Source organism: Pseudochaenichthys georgianus, chromosome 13 (genome assembly GCF_902827115.2).
Source record: "Pseudochaenichthys georgianus chromosome 13, fPseGeo1.2, whole genome shotgun sequence".
NCBI lineage: Eukaryota > Metazoa > Chordata > Actinopteri > Perciformes > Channichthyidae > Pseudochaenichthys > Pseudochaenichthys georgianus.
Genome location: NC_047515.1, coordinates 17,407,817 through 17,434,835, shown reverse-complemented (window position 1 = coordinate 17,434,835; position 27,019 = coordinate 17,407,817). Strand labels below are relative to the sequence as shown.

At 40.3% G+C, this 27,019-nt stretch overlaps 1 protein-coding gene across 3 annotated transcripts; it reads right to left on the bottom strand.

The window, feature by feature from the left end:
• Positions 1–52: 52 nt before the first annotated feature.
• stim1a (stromal interaction molecule 1a) lies at positions 53–27,019 on the bottom strand. Of its 3 annotated transcripts, none has more exons than XM_034098143.2 (13): positions 26,816–27,019; positions 24,660–24,826; positions 19,385–19,515; positions 17,588–17,702; positions 16,110–16,221; positions 15,574–15,689; positions 12,203–12,380; positions 7,374–7,551; positions 5,964–6,131; positions 5,666–5,766; positions 4,996–5,225; positions 3,004–3,424; positions 53–2,667 (listed from the first exon to the last, which is right to left on the bottom strand). In XM_034098143.2, exons 2-13 carry the CDS (start codon positions 24,769–24,771, stop codon positions 2,157–2,159), a joined length of 2,373 nt encoding a protein of 790 aa, XP_033954034.1. In that variant the 5' UTR covers positions 24,772–24,826; positions 26,816–27,019; the 3' UTR covers positions 53–2,156. The 3 variants fall into 3 exon arrangements, with proteins under 3 accessions (XP_033954034.1, XP_033954033.1, XP_033954035.1); XM_034098142.2 differs by having other exon boundaries at positions 24,660–24,783; XM_034098144.2 differs by having other exon boundaries at positions 3,361–3,424; positions 24,660–24,783; positions 26,816–27,017.

The window sequence follows — 27,019 nt, the reverse complement described above, 5'->3', positions numbered from 1 at the left end:
CTACTGATCTGAGGTGTTGAATGTGGTGTAATGTTCATAAGAAATCAACTCATTTTTCATTCAAAATAGTTTATTGCTATCATGCAGGAGTGCCGTAAAAGTCTAGACCATCACAGAAGATGCAAAATTGTCATTTTCTCTGTACAAATATACTGTGTGAATTCATAAATAGAAGCTGAAAATGAAGAGATAGAAGTAGGGTGGGTCTTTTGACCCAATATAGGTTTGTTACAGCATTTGACATGCATCAACATTACATTATACTCGGAGCAGACGGACACACGCACACATTCAGATGGCAAAAACGTTAACAGCTCTGTCGTGCAAAGAGGTGCAAATGACACTTTAACAAAAAGTACCAGTAGGAAATCGATTTTTTTGTTGTTGCTGGTTTCTAAAATAAAGCATTCAAACAAGTCGTATACATTTAGACCACCTGTTTATTATGAGGCCGTCGAGGCCCACTGTGTCGTCTGCAGCACTTTTTGGTTGTTCATTGGTCAGGAACACCATGGCGTCCTTACTACTTTAGCAATCACCTACAACTACCGATGCATAGTTCTGTGCTCATATGAAGCCGTCAATATTAAAACGGGCACAATGTGTTTTGCTGCGATAATCTGAGAGTAGTAATTATCTGTAACAAATGTAAACATATTGTACTGATGATACTGTTACAGGAACATTACCCTCGGACATTCAGCGTTGAAGCTCAGGAGATACATTACAGACTGTTCATATAAAGCATGTGTTCTTTGTAAAGGGGGCGGACACACTACATATACAAAGGCTTCTGACAGTTTGGATAGATTTGGCACTTTGACATGACAAGCTAAGTCTTCAAAAAAGGTGAATTATAAAGTAGTTAGAACTTGAACATTTATATCGAACAGAGCAAATTAATTTGCCTGGTAACTATAGCCCTTACCAGCACCCACCGTACAAACTGCAGAGAAGTTTTCATTCTCAGCTAAAGAGTTATTTAAACAAAAGCAATAGGACTGGGGATAGCAGGAGCCAAAAGGAACGGTAAACTTGAACCAAATCTTAAAACACAAAAGATTACTCTATATCAAATAGTTCAGTAAAAATGTGCTTTAGTATTTTGTGTTAAAATATTTGATATATGTTGTCTCGGTATATAATGTACTAGTTTCTCTGATGTAACTTTTAAATTCAATACAAAGATAAATAAAAGCACAATAACACGCAGTCTCAGGTCATCGTGTTCTTGGTAATCGACGCACACGTTGATCACTACCTACTCCATTGAGAAAACGTGATATTCCAAATATTAATCAGTGGTTAAACTTGTTGGCATATTTTAAAAGCTAGACACTTAAAGCAAAGCATTTCTCTCACTCTCATGCACTCGACACCTAAATACTAAAAGTAAAGCAAAAATATCTAATGCTGGAATTTGATGGTCCTTTTGTAACTTGTTAAAGGGAAATGTACTTTATTGTAAACATCTTAAGATCAAACGTTACAAATTATTAATATCTATATTGTTTCTAAATCAACCAATAGCTGAAATTGCTGTTCCCAAAAGTATCTGTATGTCACTGTTGTACCCCTCTTGAGATTGTATTGACATACTCTTCAGTTTGAGGATCTCTTGATTGTGAAAATTGTAACCTTCGATAAAAAACAAAGTATTGAGTGAAACAAAGAGGTGCACATTCGCTTTGAACGTGTAGGCTAGGTAGTTAGGTAGTAATAAAAGAAACATCAAGTGTTGTCTAAGCAGGTTAACAACATAACCAAGCAAACACTAAGAGCATTCAAGTAGCCTACCAGTCAAACAAAAGTGAAGACATGCAAAATGTTAAATATTTAGGAACAAGAGAGAAAACTGGTGACAAAACATTTGCCTTTGGGACTGGCACAACTTCCCGCAGAATAAATAATACTTTACACTCCAATATACAAACTTACCCATTCCCCACATATTGAACATTGACCAAAAAGCAGATACAACTGAACAGCTGGTTGCTCCCACAGTTTCTTAGAGTAGGTGTCGTACCTACCAAAAGATGCTACGACAACAAATTGTGCCATCTTTTCACCCTTAAAGAACCCATAAAACTTTTCTCAAAAACAGACCAGAGGAACACAGTCACACAGCGTCGATAGCCCTGTAGTTCATGTAGCCCTTATTTCCTCTGTTTCTTGAAGATCTTGAAGGTGTGTTTCTTGCGACTGGCAGTGGAATCTGTGTCTTCTCCAGTAGAGCCGCTGTCCTCCTCCAGCGGGCTCTTCTTGGAGGACAGCTGCGGGATCCGAGTGTTGGCCTTTGCCCCCACGGCCCCTGGTTGACCCCCAGTAGGTGACGGCGTGTCAGGTTCAGTGGAGTTGGGGCTGAGGGAGCGGGACGACTCGGACATACTTTGGATCTCTGCCAGGGTGGGACTCTGCTCCAAGCCGTACATCTTCTTCATGAGTATTGGGCTGTCATGGCCAAGCTCTACAGGACTGACCTCAAGAATGCGGTTCCCTCCGTTGGGGGTGTACGCATGCAGAGACACGGTGTCATCTGCCCGACCAGATATGCTGTGGATGAGAGAGACGGGCTTGATAAGGTGGCCTTTGGAGCTGTAGGCAGATAGCCGATCACCAACTTGGGAGAGAGACAGGGAGGAGTCAGAGTCCGAGCGATTTAGGTCTCTGTGGGGGGACATAAAGCACAAGTTAGAGGAAGATTAAGTGAAAAAAAAAAAAAAGGTAAAGACTTGCATGCTGGGGTTTGTCTACACAATGCCTGCAAAGCCACGGACACACGCTGGGCACAGCCTGGACACTGGAACTCCACACTTGTTAGTTGTGCAGACAGAGAACAACAACACCGAGAGGTTAAAAAGAGTAAATGTGTAGATTATGAGATGCTTCATGACGTGGAAAAGAAACTAAAGAAAATATATTAAAAAGGGAAAGCAAGTGATTAAAAAAAACGCATCAACACACATGCGATGTGTGTAAAATAACTGGAAAAAATATGGATACCCGAAGCTGTCGCTGCGCTCTGCATTGGAGACCTCGGAGAAAGTGAAATCAGGAATGGGGTCCATGGGCTGGAAAGAAGAACCATGACATATATGGGAGGAATGATGCGCTGCAACACCGGACACAGAACTGGGCAAGCAGTAGGAAGAGGAGGACAAAGAGGACTGGGGATGGTGATTGAAGTTGGAAGCACAGATGATGGAGGGGTGAGACACAGCCGAGGACAGAGGAGGCAGAGGGAGAGAGTCGAGCTGCCCGAACGACTGGCTGCGTGAGTTTGAGAAGGCAGCCCTGGACCTGGGCGCATACAGGGCACCCTCTCCCTGATGCCCAGCCAACAGGCAACTGTCTACCAACCTCTGGGAGCCCATGGCCAGCTGGGGGTCAATGTGGCGTTGGCGCAGAGACATCATACTGGGAGCTGTGGGCACAAAACAACAGCATTATCAACAACCACTTGGTAAATAAAGACTGACGGACACAGGGAGACTGACTGGGATTAGTGGAAAGATACTCAGGTGCTGGGAAACATTTATCCTGACTTAAACCGATTTAAAGCTTGTAATATGATTAAGGCGCCAAGAAAAACCTCATTTAATAATATAAAATCCCTACACCACTGTTTTATGTTCTTGTCCTCACAAGGAAAAATATAAAAATCAAAAGGAGAAATCAAACCAACTTGAACTGCTTGTTTGAATTAATAAATAAAAACATAATTCAGTAATATTTTGCCCATTTACAATAAAAGTAATAGACAAATCACATTGGGAGGAGAGCAGGAGTGCACTGGGAAGACAAGATTTAGAGGAGAGGTGGAAAGCAAGCAACTAAGGAAAGGCAAGATGAACGCAGCATGGAGTCGTTGCTTATTGTCCAGTTAAATAAATATAAAGGCTCCGTGGGGTTTTGAGTCAGGGGAAGAGGCAGGGGTGTCAAACTGAGGGTTGAACTAGGGCATGAATAAATGGCCAACCACAAATGTTCCTCATGTGCCGACAGTCTGAACCGACAGACCACAGGTCGCTGGCTCGCCGCTCCAACAGTCGGGGGCCATCTGTAGTTAGCCCAATGAGACAGCAGTGCAGCCAAATGCCAAGAGAAGTGGTGGAGGAAGAGAGGGCAGTGAGATAGGGAGTGCAGTTAATGTTGATAAAAAGAATTACTCACTATTGCGGTCGGAAAAGGACTCCGCAGAACAAGTTTCGCCTGCAGTTAGTGAAACCCATACTAAGCGAGTCAAGGTCGGTCATAATAATAAGTCAAATATTGAGCTCATAACGAGGTGGAAAGACATCAAGTTTTCATAACGAGATAGGTGTGGTTGATGTGTTTACCTAAGAATTCTACAATTAAATTATAATGAGTTTTGTACATTAGGATTTTGTAAAAGATGATGAGGCAGTTTTAGTGCATTTGTTTGTCTCATATGTAACCTTAAGACATTAAGTTAGGCACTGGCTGCATTTAATACACTTCCATTAGTTTTACCCATTTCACTTAAATCTAATACTAAAAGGTTTGTAGCACACATTAGGACACAACCACTACAAATAAGTTTGCACAAAAAGGTGTTCTCATTAAGAGGTGTATTTTTCTTGACATTTCAATTTCCAGAGGAAAGTCACAGGAGTAAGTTCAGTCTCCATTATCGACTAAGTCAAGTTAACACTTTTATCCAAAAATGAGAACATTCAACAAAAAGCATTCAACTGGAATTGTGCGAAAAAAGATCAAGACAATTATGTGGATTTACAAGGTACATCTTACACAACTGTAAAACAACACTCATTCAATCGTAGACATGTGTGACGCTCACTATCTCCATCACCAGGAAGGCCACAAACACAATTTCAGTTTGTGTTATGGAATAAAGGTCCAAATTCTCATGTGGGCTGATATCTGGATTTTCTCCCAGCAGGCCCATGGAATGTTTAGGGGTTCGTTTGCTACTCCCCATAGACTGGCCCAGAGATTCGGAGGAACTCTTACATTGCAGAGTTCCATGCACGAAATCCTCGTCCATGTCGTCCATGTCCTCGGACATCATGAAGTGCTGAGGCGTCGCTCTGCCGCTCGAGTGGCTGCCATCAAGGTTGAGGGACGAGGCCAGAGAAGGGAGGCCGGGGTTGTTGACGATGGTGAAGCCGGTGAGGATCTCGATCTGCTGCCAACGGTGAAGCCTCTCACGCAGAGCAGCCGTCACCTCACCCAGGGCTTGTCTATGGAAGAGGAGGAGAACAAAGGAGAGGGGAAATAAGTTCAGAGGAAAAAGGAGATTATTATGAATTTATTAGGAGACAAAATATCCAAAACAAGTAAGTTACCTGTCAACCAATTTTATACTTTAGAGAACCAAAATGAAAAAGGAAACTATCCAAAGAGCAAGAAATCATTAAATGTGCTGTTGAGTGAGCTACAGTTTGGGTAGTCCTACACCATTTGTATTTCCATTATAGACCCACATCCTGTAACTCTGATGGTTGCTGTCAGAACAAGAGTCAAATACAGAGGAGTGCAGTGAATGCTTTTGACCCTCCCTCTGTAATGTTAATGCTGTCCAAATGGTCACTAACAAAGTCACTTGTTATTTTGAAATTAAAATGCTGCTTATTTCTAAAAGTGTAGGAAAAGTATTCCACCATTACATTCTGTAACTTACTTTGCAGACAGTATTTTGTGGTCCACATCATCCAGAGAGGAGCTGTGAGCCACGTGGAAAGTCCCAAAGAGAGTGTTTCTCTTCTTCTTTATCTTCTCTGCCTGAGAAAACAAATGAACAAACATTTATCTCGGCCTCATGGACGTCATCCACACACAGATAGTGCCACATTTAAGTGTGACAGTGAAGTTGTAAATAGCAGCTTTGGAATAGGATTCAGGAATTGAAACACAATCATTAAAGCAATATTATGAACTAAAACAGTATGGCTTTCCCCTTCAGGTTTCGACATGCTTACCCCTTCTTTGGCCACCAGGAGCTGCCGTTCAGCATTTTGCTTCTTGATGTTGTAGTACTGCACTTCCACCTCATGGGTGAGCTGCAGCCACTTCTGCAGAGACTCTGGAGGGGACCAGCTGCTCCGGGACTCCAGCTCCTTCTCTGCTTTCCTCAACGCCATGCGCACCTTTGACACATGAAACCATTAGATGCATTAACACATACAATGACACAACCAGAAATTGATCATTTCAAAGCAACCAAAATGCAAGATTAGTTTGTTGACCGCTTCTTAAAATGGACCACTTTGACAAACTAGATGCATCAGATGCACATTGACTGAATTACTGTAAATCATTTGCATTTATATGAACCACAGTACATGATTTGCTTACATGCAGTTGGATCATAAAAGGGACAACAACAACATATTGGTGAACGTCTGATGAAAGAAGTTATTGATGCAAAGAATACATTCACATAAAAAAATGTATATCTTTTGTTTGTCCATCTGCCTAAGCATAGAAACAATTATTATTACATGGGCAACGAATTTAAATACTTTAGTTTAAACCTCCATAATAATGAAACTTTAAAAAAGGATTTTCATTTCATTTGTAAAGATGATAACAATATATTTGTAAATCCAGTTTAAACAGACTAGGTGGTGGCAATGGTGAAATACATATGTTTAAGCTGGTTAATACCACTGTTCTAATTATATGTGGCAATACCTAATGGTATGGTGACCTATGGTGAAAAACAAGCTGAATATAAACGTGATGTTGAAACTCTAGAAGCCATGACATCTCTCCTTACACATTGTAGGCTACCTAATTTGCATGGGGGGTGTTTACTTTCCCTCAAAATGTCCTAGCATAGGGTAGGTAACATACTACACATATTAATGAAATGTGTACAGTTTTGCGGGCCTGTAATTTGATATTAATCAACGAACACACAATTTATAGAGAAATCTATCCAACATCTGAAAACAGTCACCATGTTTTCTAACACACACATTCAAAGACTTACATCTAACATTCTCCTAACCTCAAAGGCAATTAAAACCAACATGTTTAAAGAAGCAAGAGTTGAGGAATGATGGACACCTGCCTCCTGAATATGGGTCTGGGAAACTACGCAACATCTGAAGGCCTAGCATGTTTCTGAATACAAAACATACTGTGACAAAGGTGTGGATCACTGTGATAGTCCTTAAAGCTAGTATTCATGTTTTTTCTTAATTGTGTGGGATGTGCTGTGTTGTCCCCTGCCAAAGGCCTAATGGGACAAAGACTTCAGTGGGCGTATTTATATGATAGTCAGTGTGAATTTGATCAAACTAAAAACATACTGTGCAGTTGCCACCCTGGAGGTTCATTCTAGTCACTCTGTGTTGAAGAACCATGATTGAATCAAAAGGTACCTGATCCAGCTCTTCCTCTGCATACTTTTGGCGACTCAGTTCGTTCACTGTGCCCTCGCGCAGCTCCCTCAGACGTTGGGCCTCCTGCTTGGCTGAGTCAATCTCATCCCTCATCTTCTGCTCCAGGTTCACCTTCTCCACTTCTACCGTACGGTGCTCCTCTTGGGCGATCTGCAGCCTGAGACAAAGAGAAACAATTATTTTTCACATAGCGTAGTAGGTGCCAGTGTCTGTGGGAATTTTGCGGGCAGGCGTGACGTGATGGCATGCGAGTGCCATGTTATGTGTAGAATGCAAGACTTGCATCAGCTATGTAAAACCGGAAACAATGGCTAGCATGAAGAAAGCACAGAGCCGTGGTCAGCTGCTGGCCAGCAGTGACATCAGAGGGACACAGCGAAGAATAGGAACAGCTGCACAGTGTAACTCTAGAACAGTACAGTGTGGTACCCGATGCTCCTGGAGTGTCATGTGTGTTGCTTTGTACGGGGTTATTTTTAGGATAGCCTCTTAAAGAAAAGTCCTACTTTTGGCTAGTGATATGTGACGTGCTCCATCGAAATCAGTCGCATTGACCTGAAGACACATTTTGAGTTGTATACACTGCTGGAAAGAGGATATTCCTAGATTTCTAATGATATCAGGATTGTTGTTCTACTCCAAATATTAAGCGAAATATGTCACATTATATAATGATGACTGTCACAGAGTCCTCATTTTGAGAAAAAGGCCTTCAAAGTTTCCTCTTCTCTGGAATCCATCGATCTGATTGATTATTAGTGGAGCAAATGATCAAAATACTACGGAGGGAAGATATTTTCGTTTGGAGGGGAAGCTCGCGAGTGTGTGTGTATACCATAAGTGTATACGTGTGTGTGTGCGTGTGTGTAATTTTGCGTTTGTGTGTATTGTGTTTGTTTCCCGGGGAAAACACTCACGAGAAACACAGGCTGTTGTTATGCCTGCTGGGACGTCAAGTTACTCCGTTCTCCGCTTGTAATTATGCCGTTACAAGCTTCAAAGCTGTATTTATCATCTGAATTTGTCGAAACAAGTTTAATATTCTGAAAGACTGTGTTTAATTGAAATCAGATGAAAACAAACTGTAACGGACCCTGCCGTGTTATCTATGATTACTATACGCGTACATTCATAATTTCAGCCGGAGGGAGGGGGGGCTGCGCTGCGGAAGAGCAGATTGCGAATGAGAGGTGCCTGTCATCTTCTCTTTACAAGCTTCAAAAATGTATTTGTCGTGTGATTTTGGAAATAAAAGTTTTATATTCTGAAAGCCAAGACTTTGTTTGTTTAAAATCAAACAAAACACCCGAACCCCGAAAAAATTGTTTTTTACGTAAATCCACGTTTATTTTGAAATGAGCCGTTGCGACTTCCGACTGATTTCGATAGAGCGGGTCACATATGCAGTAGCTGTAAAAAGACCTCTCAGCACATCCATTGTGATTAAGATAGATTGGTAATCTACACCATTTAAACCAAGAAATAGACTATATTAACCAAGCTAATGTTGGTGATCTAGTGTGATAACACTTGCCATGAAATGTTGCTTTTTCATAGTCTTAAGACACTTAAGGGCAGGAAGCAGTATTATTTTTCAGTCTCTAGGAAGAAGTAGAATAACTCTTCTTTTGTCTGGCCACACACAACAGAGTGAGCACAGAAATGAAAGGTGATCCAGAGAGCTGGCCATGGAAATTGTGGGTGGTGGGCGGTCCAGCTAATGCTTTCGACCCTGACCCCTGCCATTCTCTAGCTAAGATTCAGGAGCACTGGCAGAGCTACAATGCTCAGCGAGAAGACGCCAAATGCTGTTTCCCCTGACCTGCATTGCAGGGATTACAGACTGCAGACAGAAAGTCTCTGCAAACACAAGGTAAAACACAACCCATATCTTATATGCTGATACTATTCTATTTATCTTACTTCCCTTACCCCCAACACAACTTTATGAACAGATAAAATGATATGTGGAAGAAAATAAGCATTTGAATGCTTATCACATGCAGTGTTTTTGTCCTTGTTGCCAGTCCTTTTCAAGGATGTCTGTGTGGTGAATTAGCAGTAGAGCAGTTATGCTTAACATCTCCGACCCGTGAGGCAGGGGCTAGGTCAAACAGGGCTTTAATAGGCAAGCATGAAATCCAGCTACAGCCAAAGCCCCTCCCACTGCCTCCCAACAGTGCAGTCACGGCTAGGCAAGGCTACTTGATATCACCACAGGATCTGCTTGAATGCATGGAAAGACAGCAGCTGGCAGCAGGGATCAGGAAGCAAAGCACGCTACAGACAGAGGACATCTCTCTCTCTCCCTCTCTCGCTCCATCAGCTCCAAAAACATGACCCGTCTTGAAGGTGTCATCTTGCGAGTCATACTGACCTACAATTTAATATAACATCCCTGAGTCCTTGGCTGTCCTTTTATAACACTAACACTTCAAACCAAGTGTGCAATGTCTGAGAATCTTCAATTGTTGTTAGAGTAGATACACAGGTACCTTGACTGCTAAAGATTGTCTTTTGATTATTAATACATAAGCTAGTGAAAAACTCAGTTGTAATTAAAAAGGCATTTTAAAATGTTTATGCTTCATGAGACTTTTTTTCTTTTCACAAGACAATTGGTTTGCTTGTCTCCTAATTCAACACAGAATGGATTTTTTTTTTATAGTCTGTACAGATAATGCTGAATAAATCTGCACAAGTGCAACCTTTACGATGTATTAAAAGTTATCTTGTTTTGATCTTGCGGGCTAGAATTAAGTATGAACAATTAGCTGAGCAAAAATAATGTCAAAGCCAACTTCAATGTTGGGAGTGGCAGGTGTGTTTTGAAAAGCGATTAAAGTATAAAGCCACAGAGGGAAAACATAGACTGGGCTGGCAGGCAACCAAAGGGAAAAAGCTGGACCTCAATTGTCTCACCCAAATAGAGCAGTCAATTGCTCTTCAGTAGGCAAACACAACTTCAAAAAACCTCTTCTCCTGTATTGCACTGCCCCAAAAAAAGCAATGCCCCTTATATTATACAGTATAAAATATGAATAGATGGGAGCCATGACTGACTTGCTACAGCAAAGTTGGAGGCGGTGTTACTTCAGAAGATTCAGGCCTCATTTCAGTCAGTGAAACCTAAGTCGTGTCTTAACAGTCTATTTGCTGTTCATCAGATCACGTTTCAACAATCTGCATCCCCTAAACAGCCAGCTGACACAAAGAGCAACTCATGTGGGTAATACGGGTACACATAACAGCTCATCCCCCCTGGTTCAATATCCCCAAGCATTGGACCAGAGACGTTATGCAGTTATGTGGCAACACATGTCGCTGCTCCCCAGAGGTCAATCTGTTTCCATGCTGGACACTCAGAGACCTTTCTATTACAAACAACTTGAGGTCAAATTCAACTTTGTACACAATTTCAAAAACAAATAAATATATTTTATGTAAATATCCTGCATTGGTCCACGAAGATGAATCCTTCGGTATTAAGTAATAAAACAAGCCGACCACCAACTTTACTTCCTTAACTAGCAAGTTCCTCTATGACGTGGTTTAATACGACTACAGGGAAGGAAGTCACCTATGAAAAGTTGCTTTTCATGTAAGGTTTTCCCCCACCCCCTGTGCACCTAATCCTATTAAAAGTTAAAAAAACAAACCCTGCTCTGTGTTAAAGAAGAAGCAATCTTTGAGTATCCTTTAAAGGAATAAAAGGAAACAGTGCACGCTTCAAGCACATTCCGAGCATACCTTGAAGCATTAACAGGACCAAAATAGTTAGATTTGGCTTGAAACACTCAATCATTCATCATGACACTGCATTTATTTTTAAAACATCTCCTCTCAAAATATTACATCATTAAGGCAGACATTGCCTGATGCTTCTTAGGGTGGAATACACCAGGTGTCAGCATGTAGTATTCTGTGATAATGCAGACACAACCTTTGTATGGCTTAACTGCTAGGTTACTTTTAATTCCTCCTCAAAGTTAAAAGCATGATTACGGGTGAGGCCTGGAAAGACACTGGGCTGCTAAACTGAGAATCTCTTCACCATAGATACACAGTTAGAATGACTCCAGCCAGTGCTACCAAAAACACTCACCGTCACAATCAAAAGTATGTCATTACCTGAAGTGGATGCCTTCATGATGTGCATACGTGTTCTCAAAGCAGGAGATAGCCACACTGTACTGCGATGTCATGGTCATGCTTGGGAGCGGGCTTAACCCTGATGGTCTTGACACACCTGTTCTTTGGCCTTTCAAAGGCCTGAGCAGAAATACCAGTGAAAATGTGGAGAACACTGCACTAGAGTGTTGCATCAGCTTGTAATGCTTGCAATACTGTGTTGCAGCCGAATGGTAACTTAGAGGACACTTCCTGATTGGTGACATGCACAGAGTTATAAAACCAGCTTTAATACCATTCCTACTGTCCAAACGACACACCTAAACAAAGAGTGCACTGATGTGTCCTTGAACCATTAACACATTTATATTAGAAGTATCTTGTCATATAGTTTATCATTTGATGGTTAAATGTCTGTCCACTGAAGCATAGCGCACCTCTAACTGTGTTGCACCTCCCATTTTAGAACAACGTGGCTCTGATCATGCAATCCTGTGAAAGTGATGACTTGTGCCAGTTGAACTATACTTTAGAAAAGATGGTGCGAATAAATGTAGTTCTAACATGAGGACTAAAACAGGATGTGCATTCATTTCCGTGCTTTATGAGCAAACTACTGGGGTGCGTGCACAGCGTTTAACATATTGCTTGTGTGGGTGGTGCGGGAAAACCCTCACTTCTGTTGCAGATCATGCAGGCTCTGCTCAGCTCTCTGCAGGCCGTCCAGGTCCTTCATCATCTTCTTCATGTGATCCTTAGAGTAGCGATTCTGGATGAAGGCAAACCAGCAGCCACCCATGCCAATGACTATTGACACAACCAGCATGAAGTCCTTCAAGTGGCTATGTCTATTCACTGGTAGAAAGAGAAAAATAAATGAGAAGTTACATTTTAGCATTTTAATAAACACAAACATCTCAAGTGCTGACAGGAAAGGATCTATAGTTCAGCCAGGCAACATCTATGTAGATCATACAGCTGTCTAACAATGAGCAAGTTTCACCAGGATGTGGTGAAGCTTGTGTTTGATATAGCCAAGTCATACACCCGAGTGACACAAATAGAAGAGTCGGTAGCACAGGTTCAGGTTGCGGTGAGAAGGCCTAGTGCAAAAGACCACGATAAAGCCAGCTTAACACTGCCTATTTCGGTCTGGTAACCAATGCTGATAAACATGCATAGAAAACCAAACAATGGCAACTATAACATTCTGGTAAACATAAGGAGCTTGAAATGGAATCCTTATATTTACAAAGTGTGGGTATGCTGTCATGTTGTCATTGTAAGGGATTCATAGCTATTACAATTCACAGCAGCTAAAAAGCAGCTATCATCTGTGAGAAATCTTTGTTTCATTTCAACTTTAATGAGAAGAACTTCTATAATCTTAACATGTGACCCAAAAAATGGTTTGCTTTTATTTTTCATTTGTAGTTGTCATGCAGCAGCTTGACACAAAGCTTGCATTTCAGCCTAGAAAGCCACACAAGGAGGCAAGTTTTTCTTGCAAAACCTGAAAAGGGGTGTGTGGGAAAGTGATGTCAAAACTATGACTTCTACTTCCTGGAGTGAGAGAAAAAAGAAGTAAAATTAGGATAAGATGTTACTACACAAGCTTGTTTCTCTTAAGATATGATCAGGAGTACATTTCCCTTAAAAACAAAGTTCTCTACAAACATGTTCCTGCACTACTGGCTGATAATGACATAGATCAAAGTGAAATCATCATGTGGATCAAACTTCACATGAGTATGGTCAAAGGCACAACACAAAGTTTCTAGCTTGTGATAAATGATCTTTCAGGAAGGCTGTGTATATTCCTGTGGACTTAGAATGTCCATAACAAACACTGGTGCAACAGAGTCAGCTGTGCCTGCTATTGTGTCAAAGCAAAAACTAGAAGTGAGAAATAGAAAATATACAGGGGAGGTGTAGGGTATAGGGAGGTGTGTGGCGCAGTGGGTTGTCCGTAGGTGTTCGGAGCAGGGGGTCACAGGTTCAAACCCCACTGCAGTCAGCATGTCGTTGTGTCCCTGGGCAAGACACTTCACCCCAAATTGCTCCTGTGGTGATTGTCCACAGTATTGAGTATGTAAGTCGCTTTGGATAAAAGCGTCTAAAAAGTGACATGTAATAAAGTAATGTAATAATAATAATACAGGACAGCTGTAAACTACTGCTCCCATGTGTTCTTTGGCCGGTAGATGCAGGCCATTACCTTTAAGCCACGAGAGGAAAATCCCAAAGATGAGGTCATGGTATTTAACTGAAATGCATGTGTGCTAAATGTGTCTTTGGTCTGCATAGTGACTGGGAACAGATGCTTAAAAAGGAAATACTGTGCATTATCTCTGAGATAATATAAAACAATGTCCAAATGCTAGACTGTTCTGTACTGCTACTATCAGACCTCAGCAGGAAACAGTGTGCTTCCTGTCATCACTCAAGTTCTAGCAAATACTACATTGACTGCCTTACAGAATTACCACCCAGAGAGCATTAAGTGACATTTAATTAACAACAAAACTGGAAATGTCCTTTGGTTGATTATTTTGTACACAACAGTCCACTTGATTAAGATCAACCCATTGTGAGATGTGTCTTAAAATGCTGCTGCTCTACACAGTGTGTCACACTGACTATTAGTGGGACCCCCTGGCTTTGAGAGGCTGTCAAAGCCAGAGAGTGCTCACAAATGTCTTCCTTCGGGTGTGATTCTAGCAAAACACAGTCACAAAGACACATGCCAGACACAGACGACTACACACTGTCGCCCTGTGCAATCTCTTTCTAATGAAGAAGACTCCTTTCTTTGAAGGTTCATTACATTTTCTATGATGATCACACATATCTGCCCCTCAGAATCAATTCTCTTCAGCAGGGAGTCCCTGCACAACATAAATATGTGTGTAAACTCGAAAAATCCATATTTTTTTCAGCTTAGTATTGCAAATGTTTCAGCTGCCAGGCTGTAACTAAGCTTGAAGGAACCAACCCTGTTTTTCTAGAAATCAAAAAGGAGTTGGTCAGACATTCTGGGAACAATATGTTAACACAGATTTCGTAAAAATAATATAATGTGCTGCCAAGAGGAATGAAAGAAGAGACACACCATATCCATTGTGAGGCAATGAAACCCTTAAGAGAAGAAAACAATAGTAGTTACATATATGGAGCAGTATAACTGGAGAAAGAGAGGAGAGGATGAGAGCATGTTAATCTTAGTACGCAGTGAAAAGCGTATCAAGTGGGGTCTAACCATCTAACTACGTCTCACTTCCTCAAACCGATACAGGTGGTGACAGGACTACCCCAACATATCAAAGTTGGGCCGACTGAAGTCAGTAAATCAGTGAGTAGATGATTGAGTGACTCGCATATTACAGGGACAAGGTGCTGATTAAAAATGAGTCAGTAAAAAGCTGTGGTCAGGAATCGGGATATAGGAAATGGTGGTTTGCCGTTGAAACAAACTCAAATCTTCCGAGTGATGTCTCACAGTAATAGTCTTCCAATGCAAGAGAATCAAGTCAAGTTTTCCCATGAGGGAGTGACATGTGTGAACAAGTGTTGACTTGGAAGTTGAAGATGATTTCTAGCTCTCTGATAACCAGTTTTCTGTGACGAAACCGGCTCCAACACATTGACATAGTATGAAAGCCTTATTTAGAAATAATGAGGCATTCTAGAAGTACATAAATGTCCAGGGTGCCGGATCCCAAACATGTTTTTATACATTTTTTTATCTGCATCTGGATCAATATCTACACAAAAATAATAACTGAAAACTAAAATATGCAAAAAAAAAAGGAAATGTGTATCCAGGTAAGCTTTGAATTTTTAAATCTTCCCACTATATTTTAAAGAATTTTGCTGACAATGTTTTGAGTTTTCCTGCTTTTCTATAGAAGAGGTAACAAGAACTGAACTTCCCTCTCAACTCTGCTTAGGGGTGTGAAGTACCAACCAACTCATGTTGTATGATTGGGTGTATGAGTGTGTATGAATAGGAGCTGCAACGTTAACAAAAAGGAATAACGTCACATACTCAGGGGTGCTCCAAACAGCACGGTGTCCAAAGATTTGAGCTGCAACTTTTGCACGTGGCTGCGATCCAGGATCTTCAGAATAGAGAGCGTCAGGGAGGTGTTCTTAACAGCCAGCCTGAGAGAGAACAGACACAAAGTCATTATGCAGGAACAAGGAAGGAAGAGCAAAGGGTGTAATCTATTCTGAGCCATGTGTAACGTGACCGCTTAACAAATCTTTATTATCTATCATTCAGAGTCAAATCACAAAAACGGTCACTCGATACACTAGCTGCGGAAAATCTCAATTAATGTTCTAAAACTGACACTGACTGATCAGAATAGGGAATGTAATAACTTCTAAAGAAAGTCATTTAAATGGGATTTAATAGCTGGCACTAAAGAAGATGCATCAAATCCATGTTATGTGTTGGGGTCATGTCCTCCACACTGGCATCACTGTTGTACATTTGTGAGTTTAACAGTTTTATATAAACCACAACTTATTTGTGGTACATTTCACTTTGGAGAAGTTAGAAAAGTCTTGACATGTTACCTTGGCATGACGCTTCCATTAAAATTCATCTTGCGAAAGGCCTCGACATATTGTGGCAGTTCCACATAAGTGATGAGCCATTCCACCACTTCATCCAATGTCCAATTATACACTGTGGGGGAAAATAAAAACACATTTAGTTATAGTGCCCACAGATACTTATTCATCCAATTCCTGCAGACGTCCAGTATTGATAAGGCTCTAAGGTGCAGTTAGGAAGTACAACTAATATGTTCTTTATTGTTGCTCTCTTTCAAATGAATAAAACATTGGCTATGTGATACAAAGCTGACTTGTATCATATGATGTTTGAGGGTCTTCTTATTGAATGGACAATGTACTTAAAAGACTTTTAGCTTTGTAGCGCCTCATTTGAGAACAGTGACCCTACACAGCATCTTTAAAACTCATTCCAAATGATCATGCGTTTTGCTCATTTAAAAAACAGGCTTACGGTAAAGATGCTACGATAAAATGACCCAGCAATAAAGATGACTGCAGCACAGGCCCAGCAGAGCATCACATAGTAGATACCGACTGTAGCAAAGGTTGTGCTAACTTGCCCAATAATGGCTGTCCCTTAATGCCCCCTTTCTACCTACACTGCTGCTGAAATGAATATCAAGAGTCAGCACTGACCTGGTGGATATTGTTTGATTTTAAACCCAGTGAACAGAGCCAAAACAACCACCATATGCAGCTACCATAACACTATCAAACTGCACTGTAAATACAACTTGACACATGAGACATATCAAACAAACATGGACAACTGTATCCGGAATGATCTATGATGTATCCTGTAGCGTAGCATACAGTGACCTGCCCATAGTGATAACCAGCAGAGACAACAGTTTGGGCTGTCTGTGTTAGTCTTATTTTCTTGGACAAAAACCCAGTTTCCTGGCTCCAAATCTCCAGAGCCTTGTCAAAAAACTGCATTGCAGGATAAGTCAGTGCTATGAGCAAAAAAGGGGGGAAAGGCAGCCAGAGCAAAGGGTGTGAATAGACATAAGTGCCAGATACGGCACATGAAAAGTGCTCTCTAAGAGTACACGATAGCCCAGCCAAACAGATAGGCAGAAGGAGGTGATAGTGAACATGTGAATTTTTCATGCTGACAAGAGTCAATAAGAGTGACACACTTGCTGGTGCTGATAACTAGACTGCACTTTGCTTGACATGACATCTGATTGACTGTTGGGCCAGTGAGTGTCAAGCAGGGGAATGAGAGACCCACCCTTTCAGTCAGAAGAAAAAACTAACTCTAATTTACAAGCTACTAACAGACACTCAAAGTTTAAATAAACAGTCAAATATCAAACAGTAAGTATTAGCAGAGCGTGTCAATGCGGTACACAGTTTGCAGAAACAAAGTTTACAGTCTTTAAACTCAAACAAGCACAACACAAACGGAGAGATTGGCCTTTGTTTGCAGTCACTGCTGGTTTTAGTAGGAACATGTATCAAAGCAATACCTTCCGAGCCCTTCCAGGCCTTCCACAAGTCCTCCACACTGATGAACTGGTCGTCACCATGGAAGGTGTTGTGCTTGGCCTTGGGGTCATGGTAGTTAAGATCTTCTCTCAGGAACTGTAGAATGACAAGGATGTTTGTAATGGTTAGAGAGAATACAGTGAAAGTATCGAGTCTTTGAAGTTTGAGCAATTCTAAATGTATCATATTTTTTTTAAAGTACACAATTATTATGTATTGATCTTGAACCATTTAGAACTGGTGATAATCTACATGAAAATAATAAACCTAAACCTGAACAACAGAGGTCTCTGGATTTATTTTTGTATCTCTGTTTTAAAATGGCATGTTGACACCATGGCACCAAAACCCACATTTAGGGCGCGAGTGGTAGTGGTCCACTACAAGATATGGAACCACACGGGTGGTTGCCCACTATATCGTAGGCTTACTCAGTCACAAACATAACATCTTGCACTCCTACAACATGGGTGGAAACCAGTAATAAGTCATGATGCCTTTCTTTCTTGCTATATCTGTGTGGGAGGATTTCACTACAGTGTATAGAGATAGTCTGTACTGCAGGTGAAGTATCACGCTCCTCAAAGTATCGTCTTTGTGCTAAAATGTGCATCATTGTGGCTAAGGCCTATAGCTTATTCTTTAAAGCCAGATGCAGACTTTGAACTGTGACATGAAGAATTCAGCTATCCTCTATTTATTTACTGTATGATAACAGGAAGTCGGATTATTGTCTTTAAGTGCTCTTAATCGTTTTAAGCTTTCTATTTCCTGGCTCTACAGATGTGGGTGCTCACTGTCCAGACAGGGGTAGACATTAAGGGTAAAATTCCACTGGCCCAAGAGCATTCGTCCAAAAAATAGACTAATAATGAAGAAAATTAACACATTTGTTGCAATAGTATTGTATGCACAAATTACATTACAACTTGTACTACAACATTTTAATCATCAGTTCTTCCTCATTTTCCTCAATTGTTCATATTTGGTTTATTAAAATAATTATATTGCAGTCCTTGTTAAAAAAGGTCTGCTATTATCATTATTATGAGTATTATTATTTGTATAATGTGCTTTCTGCCTTCCTGTCATTAGGAGTTAGAAAAGTAATGCTACGTAATAGCCTAGATTAGAACCTTCATTATCCTAAACGGCTAGGACATTTCCCTAAAGCCAATACCTTTATATTGTTTCTACTCGTCACTTACTTGTCAGCATAGGTCAGCATTGATGTACAGAGCCGACAAAATACCTTGTTTATGTTGGCATCATATTGAAGCCACCTCCATCCATCAAGCCAGTGTGGCTGAAACTGTCTCTCCCTCTTCTCATGTCACTCTCCTGGTGCTTTCATTATGCTTCACTGTACTTAAGAGAAAAGTAGCTAACACTATTTGTCATGCATATCTACCTACAAACTACACAGTCTGATGAAAGGTACACTAACCTTCTGTGTTACCATGTGTGTACTAATGTGGCAGCATGTACGCCAGTGAATTAGGTTAATTATTGACAAACACTTGAGTAAAAAGGGCACTGGAGCGGAAACAGAACCAATCCTCTTGTTACTCAGTGTAAGTGAAGAACATTACAGGGGTATGATTAACTGACCATGTTAGCAGCCAATCCGATGATCAGTTTACAGAGGATTACAGTAATGATACCTGTAAGCCTCTTGAACCTGAAGGAAGACCACCTCTGTGACTTTACAAACCAGAGTGCCCCCTTCAACAGAGCATCAGCTCCTGTTGAAGATGAATTCTGAGGTTGATACTTACGCCGTCTGTCTCGGACACGTCTACATTGCCGTTTGCGTCATCATCCATCTGCTTGTGAATACTACGGATCGCCTCGTAGCTGAGAACTTCATTCTCATCGTTGCAAAGCTTCTCATCGATGCGACAAAAATCTATTGGAGAATCAAAGTCATGAAGATAGTGTTAACTGGGTACTACCACAACAACAAAATGAAGATTAGAAAACATGAATCAAATGTCTTTATTGTCTGCTCAAGATAATTAAACAACATCTCTTTTTACAATAGGTGTTAACAGATCATTTTGCTTTATTTTTGTTACCTTCATTCTTGGGAAACAGCAAATATTTGACATAATCCTAAATCTGTGAGATTTTTTGTAGGCAATTTCTCTGTTGTTCTTGCTCCATCATAAGGAGTGTCCAAAACAACCAATATAGTCAGGGGTGCACATAACTGGTACGCATGCTCGGCAAAAATCTGAATTGCGTAACGTCACTTGTGTCACTACGCGCACCTCAAAACAAAACACATATTTCGTCTACACGTGTTTCTTGTCAACAGTCAATGAAGTAAACTACGAGACATGTAAAAAAAAAAACAAAGACATTAATCAGCTACGTTGCCGTTTCGCTCCCTGCAAAAACTCTTCAGAGTTTCTATGACTGATTGAACTGGTGCTGGCCGAGCCGCGCAGGACATAACCGACGGACCTGTGAAGCTTACAGGAGGCAGAGGCTTAGATCACCGGACAACAGAGTTGGTCGCCGTGTGCACAGACAGAGTTAACGTCGGTATGAACAACAGAATTGTGCCAAAACTCTGCCAACTGGCTGCAGTGGGAGACTCCCCTGAGCACACTGTGCCCCGCGCACACACTGGAGAACTGCGCAAAATCAGCTGATCACAACGTTCACGCTCTGTGGTCAAGCTGCTGCAGTTTTATTTACAACAGAGTGGAGTGAAACACACAGTTACAAACTTACGCAGGGTGTTATGGAAGAGTTTGAAATCAGACAGAGGTGGAAGACGTACTCAGATATTGTACTTGAGTAAGAGTAGAAGTACCAGAGTGTTACTCTGTTGCAATAAAAGTCCTGCATTCAAAATGTTACTCAAGTAAAATTAGAAAAGTATTATCATCAAAATATAGTTAAAGTACCAAAATTAAAAGTAGTCATTGTGCAGATTGGTCCTTTTCAGAATAATATATATGATATGTTTTGTAATGATTGATCATTAAAGTGTTCTCAAACCTGGTAAAGGTGCAGCTAATTTTACAAATTAGATCCAAGTAAAGTACAAATATCATATAAGTACAGTACTTGAAGAAGTGTACTTAGTAAGTCATGTGATCATTTCTTAGTATTTGATCCTCCAACTTGGCCTTAGGAAATGCAAGGACTTCACAGTTTTGGCAACAAGTTTTGGAGAAAGCAAATCGGAGGCTTAAAAAGAGACAGGGAGGTGCATCTTCATCATCTAGCATGCAAGAAGTGTAAATAGAGGACAGTGAAGGAGACACTGAGGAGGACCACGCTTCGTGTGGGGTGAGTACCAAACGCTGTCTCCTGGTACTCATCTGAGTAACTCACTCAAAAAGTTATGTGCACCCCTGAATATGGTTACACACAGAACAGCCCCCAAAGTATAAAATAATACTTTTCAAAGTAGGTAGGAATTAAATCCCAGACATTATCCTTCCAGCTGCTTTGTGATATTTCAGAAAACTGCTATATTAGCAATGTCAAGATTATACAATAACAAGTTTAAAAAAAAAAAAATAGAAACAACCAGGCCGATCAAGACAGACCAATACAAAAAGATACAATTTGAATAGTTAAATAATAATTTACTCAAGTACTGATTTAGCATCATACCTACGATAGCTCTTGAATCAAAATAATCCTGTGATGGCGAAAAAAAGTTCATGACTTTGAACCTTTTGTGTTTTTCAGAAGACCTCACTCCTCCTTTCTCTCTCGCAAATATAACCAACTTTAAAAATCCTTCAAGACAAAGAATTATTTATGTAAAGCCTAAAACTCAATGAAGGGATGTAACCCCCTATATGTAAATATACTTTAATATTGTTTTAATGAAAATCACCACAAGTCTGGGCATGTTGAGAGCTGTACATACACACAAGGGGAGTTAGTCGATTCCGTAAGAGCCAGCATGCGGACCGGGATTTGTAGTCTTTCTAGTTGCGTATTTTTCAGTCTTATATTTCAATAGTTTTACGACAAACTGTGACTTTTTTGACATGGAAATTATTTTTTAAGATTGACAAACATCATATGTGTGATTCGTGGCACAATTCAAACGGGATCGAAAGATACGTTTTTTCTCTCCATTGACTTCAATACACAATTTTTCCGAAATAAGGTCCCATGGACCGGAGGTAGATGGGGGTGACTTCGCCACTCTATTATTGTGTTGCATTGTTGGAGAAGCCTGTGACCGAAGATTTTCAACGACATAATTACTCTGTAGCTATGCTAGTTTGACAATAAAGAACCTTGAACTAACCAAGAAGCTAGACAGCATGACTGTCAGACCAAAAACTGGCCTCGTCCTAAGGCAAAGCAGCTTTTGATAATTGTGTGCTCTACATTTTTCACAGTTTAGACTTTAAAGTTTGATCAAAATTATGTTTTGGTTGTTAACATTTGTTTACTTTCAATTGTCTTTTTGACAGTCAGGCCTCTGTAACTTGTTAGGTTTTCAGTGTGAAGGGCTCCACAATCATTTGTAAATAAATTAGAAATGCATATATCAATGGCTACATATCATGATATGTAGCCATCTGAAAAGTATCTAGTGAAGCTCATCAGCCCTCTGCTTCCTGAGGGATTAGAGATCCTCTGCGCTAGATCAAAGATAACGCCAACGCTCCCTGAGAGGAAACCTTGTTTGGCCTGTTCTGCAGAGATTCAGGATCTGTGTGAATGTGCCTGTAGTAACAGTACATTTCATTTCAATGTAATCCATGGTTTGAGTGAATTCAGAAGAATCCTGCCCCTGAAACCTTCAGACATGTATATATATATATATATATTATGGAGTTCAACATGAGTCTTATAGAACCTCTATGTGCTGCTTCTGCTGCCATCTGATCCTGGACACTCCAGTTAATTTGTGATTACCAATCTCAGAGAGGTCTTTTCCTGGTTAAATTAAGTTAAGGGAGAAGCATATGTCCAAACAGTATGCTTTATTTAGTATTTCATTGCATTACAACCACAAAAAGAGGAAGCGGCCATGAGGGTTAAGGGGGAAGCTGCCTTGTTCACCAACATGAATGAGTGGCTTGCATTTCCTGGGCTTGGTTTTGTACCAACAACAATGTACCTCTATAAACCATTTAAAACTGAACTTTTCTAATTATATCATTACAGTCCTATGAATAAAATGCTTGATTCTTGTAGTTTATTCTGGTTTGCAGGGTAGGGGCATTCTTTGGATAAACACTTGGATGAAAGTCATTTATAGAATCATCATTCTCACAACAATAGGGTGCAACAGTTTGCATAATCAAACTCACTTCCCCTTTTATACATGGCCGAGCTCAAGTCCATATATCAATTGATACTGCTTTATCATTCATTAATGTCACCAACACAATAGTGTATCCAATGCAGGTGTTTGGTTTGCATCAGGCTGGCATTTACAGCGTAATGCCCCCCTCCCAAGAATCCCCTTATCATTACCCACCCATGTTTTTTTAATTCCCAGAACCATCTGGTATGACAGGCTGGCTCTGCAGTTAGAGACAAAACAGAAAGTAGGCTAAACATTGTCAGAGATTAATCCCTGCAACGGTACAGTGTCCATAAAAGCGTCTATTTAAGGGTTTTTGATTGGCAAATAGAGACTTATATTTCTGCTAGATGAACAAGGACGGCTTGACACACACTCGCACATACTGCACCGTAGCAAAAGGTTAATTTTTAAGCCAAAGTAAGCAAGAATTCAGTTTGAGAGAACCTGCAAAGCCACATACCAAAAAGGCAATTACTCTTCTGCATTATCCCTCATTCACACTCACCATGTTAAACAAAGAGTGACAGTTAGCTTAGTGAAAACCTACCACCTGCAACACTCTCATACACCCAACCTGGCCTTCATTCTCATTTGGCTTGCAAACCTCAGGATACGCAAGATAAGATATTTACATACCAGTCAGCCGGCCTTTTTTAAGAGCTCAAGTTACGCAACTCATTCTGTGTGTCTGCATGTGGCGGAATAACACACTCCAAACTTTGCTACTTCAAAAGTACCGCAGGTAATAGGCTCTACGCCATTCAGAAACACTGTCATGCTTTGAAAATCAGTCAATAATACAGTTTATTCTCAGAGGGGCCTCATGGGACATAAGTAAGAACAATGTAACTTTAACAATGTCTCAATAGATGCTGTTTAATTGTTTAGAAGTACTAATATAATATCTTAACAGAGCTAGGGTTGCATGTGTGGATATTTGCCTCTCTCCTGCTTAAAATTAGTGGGGAAAAAAACATAATCCTGAACAACTGTCATGCCTTTTGGGAGTAGACAATGATAATTACACTAGCACATTTCCAAAAACCCTGAGTCATGGTGTGTCTTTAGCGGCTAATACTTATTTCTAGCAGACTCAGACTCAAGATATGGATCGAAAGATGTAATCACTGTTACCATTGATTTAGAATCACTTCATGGTTTGAGGCAAGACATTGTCAGTGATAGGAGACCATGGATCATTTTTCTTTTACGAGAGGAGGTTGTTACATTCACCAAACATGTTGATCAATTTATTATATAAAAAATGAATGCTTTATAATGTAATGCAGTATTTCACTGCGGGAGGATGCTGTGAGTGGATTACACTAATCTCTTACATATATCCATGTCAGCGAACACACTGTAAAAGGAATCCTTGTCCATAACATACTCTACACCTAAATACCGGGAGGTCATTTTTGATGTTGAAAACTAAGTTGCAATACAAGCATAGGAAATTAGAAAGTTTAAGGGTGGCACAAACAATATTTTGATTGTAATGTATTGGAAATAATAATGGATTATTACCATCTGATTCTGAAACAACCTAAAACCCTGCTCTAATGTCAACTAACCATTAGACCAGTTAGGCTAATAATGCCAGACTATTCTCAACATGTCTACTTTTAGGGCCTGCATAATCACAAAGACGTGGCATTAACACTTATACACCCGATTGTGTGTCATCAACAGTTGGAAGAAATAGACAAATTAAAAGCTACAACAAATGAATACCATGATTGATCACTTACCCGACACGCCATTTTCAACAATATGATTGTCTGATGTAGATCTTTCAGTCCAACTTTTTCCAACGAGACACAAGCAAAATATCCACAATGTCTTCAATTTGTTGAACTCCATGACTGGTGTGTGCTGGAAAGTAGACAACAGAGTCCATTCACAATTCAGATCATTCCTGCAACACAATTTTGCAGGGTTTCTATCCAGGTACATCAATTAAACATTGCCTAGAACAGAAACTGCTTTGTCTCTTAGAACATATGAAAAGGAGAGGAAAAACGCATTAATTTGGCTTGTTTTAGAGCACACAAATATTGTTAGTTAGCATTACAAAAATGTCCCCTGCAGCAAAAGCGGAAACATGCCATCACTTCTCAGTGTCACTGTTTTCTATTCTTGCTAAATAAATTAAGGTACACAGTTGTTTGTAAGTTATCTAATACCTGGCTTTTGCTAAGTCAGTTTGTTAAGCCCTATTTTGACGGTTTAGCTGTGCTTCAGGGTTCTTGGCATCATGTTTTAAAACACATGTTGCCTCAGGGAGAATAATAATAAGATTATCAGAACTGCAGCCTGGTCTGTGTGAGTCTGGTGTGCAGATGTCTAACAAGCTTCAACAAGCTATGAAATGCTATTTTATTCAATTATAAATAAACAAGCCTATAGAAAAGCTTGATGCCACATTTAATTATTTCAGTGAACCTTTATTTCATAATTCCACATTTATTTCCCAGTTATCCACATACTCAGATCAATGGTTGTTTGGTAATTTGTTGTCAAGTCATCAATTGTCCCACAGCACAACAACCAATCAAAGGAGCTTAATCAACTCCATGCCAAAGCTCGGTTGCCATCTCTTATGAACCAGACTTGCAGGGAGCAGAGCAAGTCGGAAACCGCAGCTCGAGCCTTGTTCCCGTAGGTTACAGCAGGGTAGGGATCTCTCTCTCTAAAGAAACTGGCTTTGTAGACACAACTGCGGGGACAGTCCTCCCTGTTCTGCTGGTCCCTGCCGACAGACTTCCCGAAAACGGACCCAGTGGCACTATTTTTTTCTACATAAAGAAGCAGAACATACATGCAATTTGGCTTCTTAAACCACTAGTTATTTGATGTTGGTTTGGTGTTTGAGCATTGAGATCTCCAGCCACTTCGCAGCAGGTTCTGAGCGTGACTGGATTTTGGCAGCATACGATTGAGAGACATCTAGATCTAGTATTCTACCTAAGGCTACAGGAACAAACAAGCATGTCTAAGTCATAGGGTTGGACAGCAACTTGGCTAAACTAAAAAAGCAGCAACTAATCCCAACATAGCACCCTGCCTGTCAGTTTGCTATGTCAATAAATGTAGAATGATAACAACTAAAAAGGTCCCCTAAAATAGTTAATATTACACTGAAATAAAAGTGCCCCTTACATAAATCAATGTGACATCAAATACAAGTCTCTCTTGTAATAAACACATTAAAAGTGTAGTTCTAAAATGAAGTGACCTTAAATAAATGAATACCTGTGTTATTATGAAACAGAAGATCCCTGAAAAAAACGAAATGTGGGATTGTACACAACAAAACACATTTGGAATTCTGAAATGAAGTCGCCTGAAATAAATACATGTGAAATTAGAAAACAAATGTGAACTGAATCTAATTAATACGGCATTGTGCAATAAAAGTCCCTTTAAAAAAAAGGGGGACATATAAAGGTCCCAGAACATAAATTAATGTGGCATTAAATACATGTCATTGTTCAATAATACTCCCTAAAATGCGTGTTCTTCATTAAATACAACCATTTGTTCATGATTTATTAAAAAGCCATAATAATTCATTTCATAGGCATTTTTTTTTTACTATGTGTCAAATGGCATTCCATAACTAGCTAGCTTAACATCTCGGTTAAGTAGGACATGTGTAATATCCAACAAAGAAGGAGTAGCACTCCACAGCCCTCTCAAAACCCTTCCGTGTTTTTCACTTCTGGTAGGTGTCGACTCTGCATTTTCAACGGACGAACATTAGCCGCCGTCGGCGTTAAGCTAACGAGCAGACACAAGTCAGAACAGGGTCGTTAATAGAGAGCATCTGTAATGTTAGTTTTAGCTAGACTATATGATAACTACGGACACACCGTAATGCTGAATAACATAAACACAAAGTTACCTGTCATGTATCAGAGCCAGCAGATCTGTAGCTTCAGCTCTGTGTTAACATCGCAGCAGACGCTTGGTCACCCTTAGTTGAAGCACTGCGAACTCCCAACGTAGGAGAGATTTCGGTCTGGTCTTTCCCCCGATCGTACTGGACCGAAAAAGCCGCAGAATGTGGCAAGGCAGCGGGCTACTCTTACTCTACGCCACAGGGTGC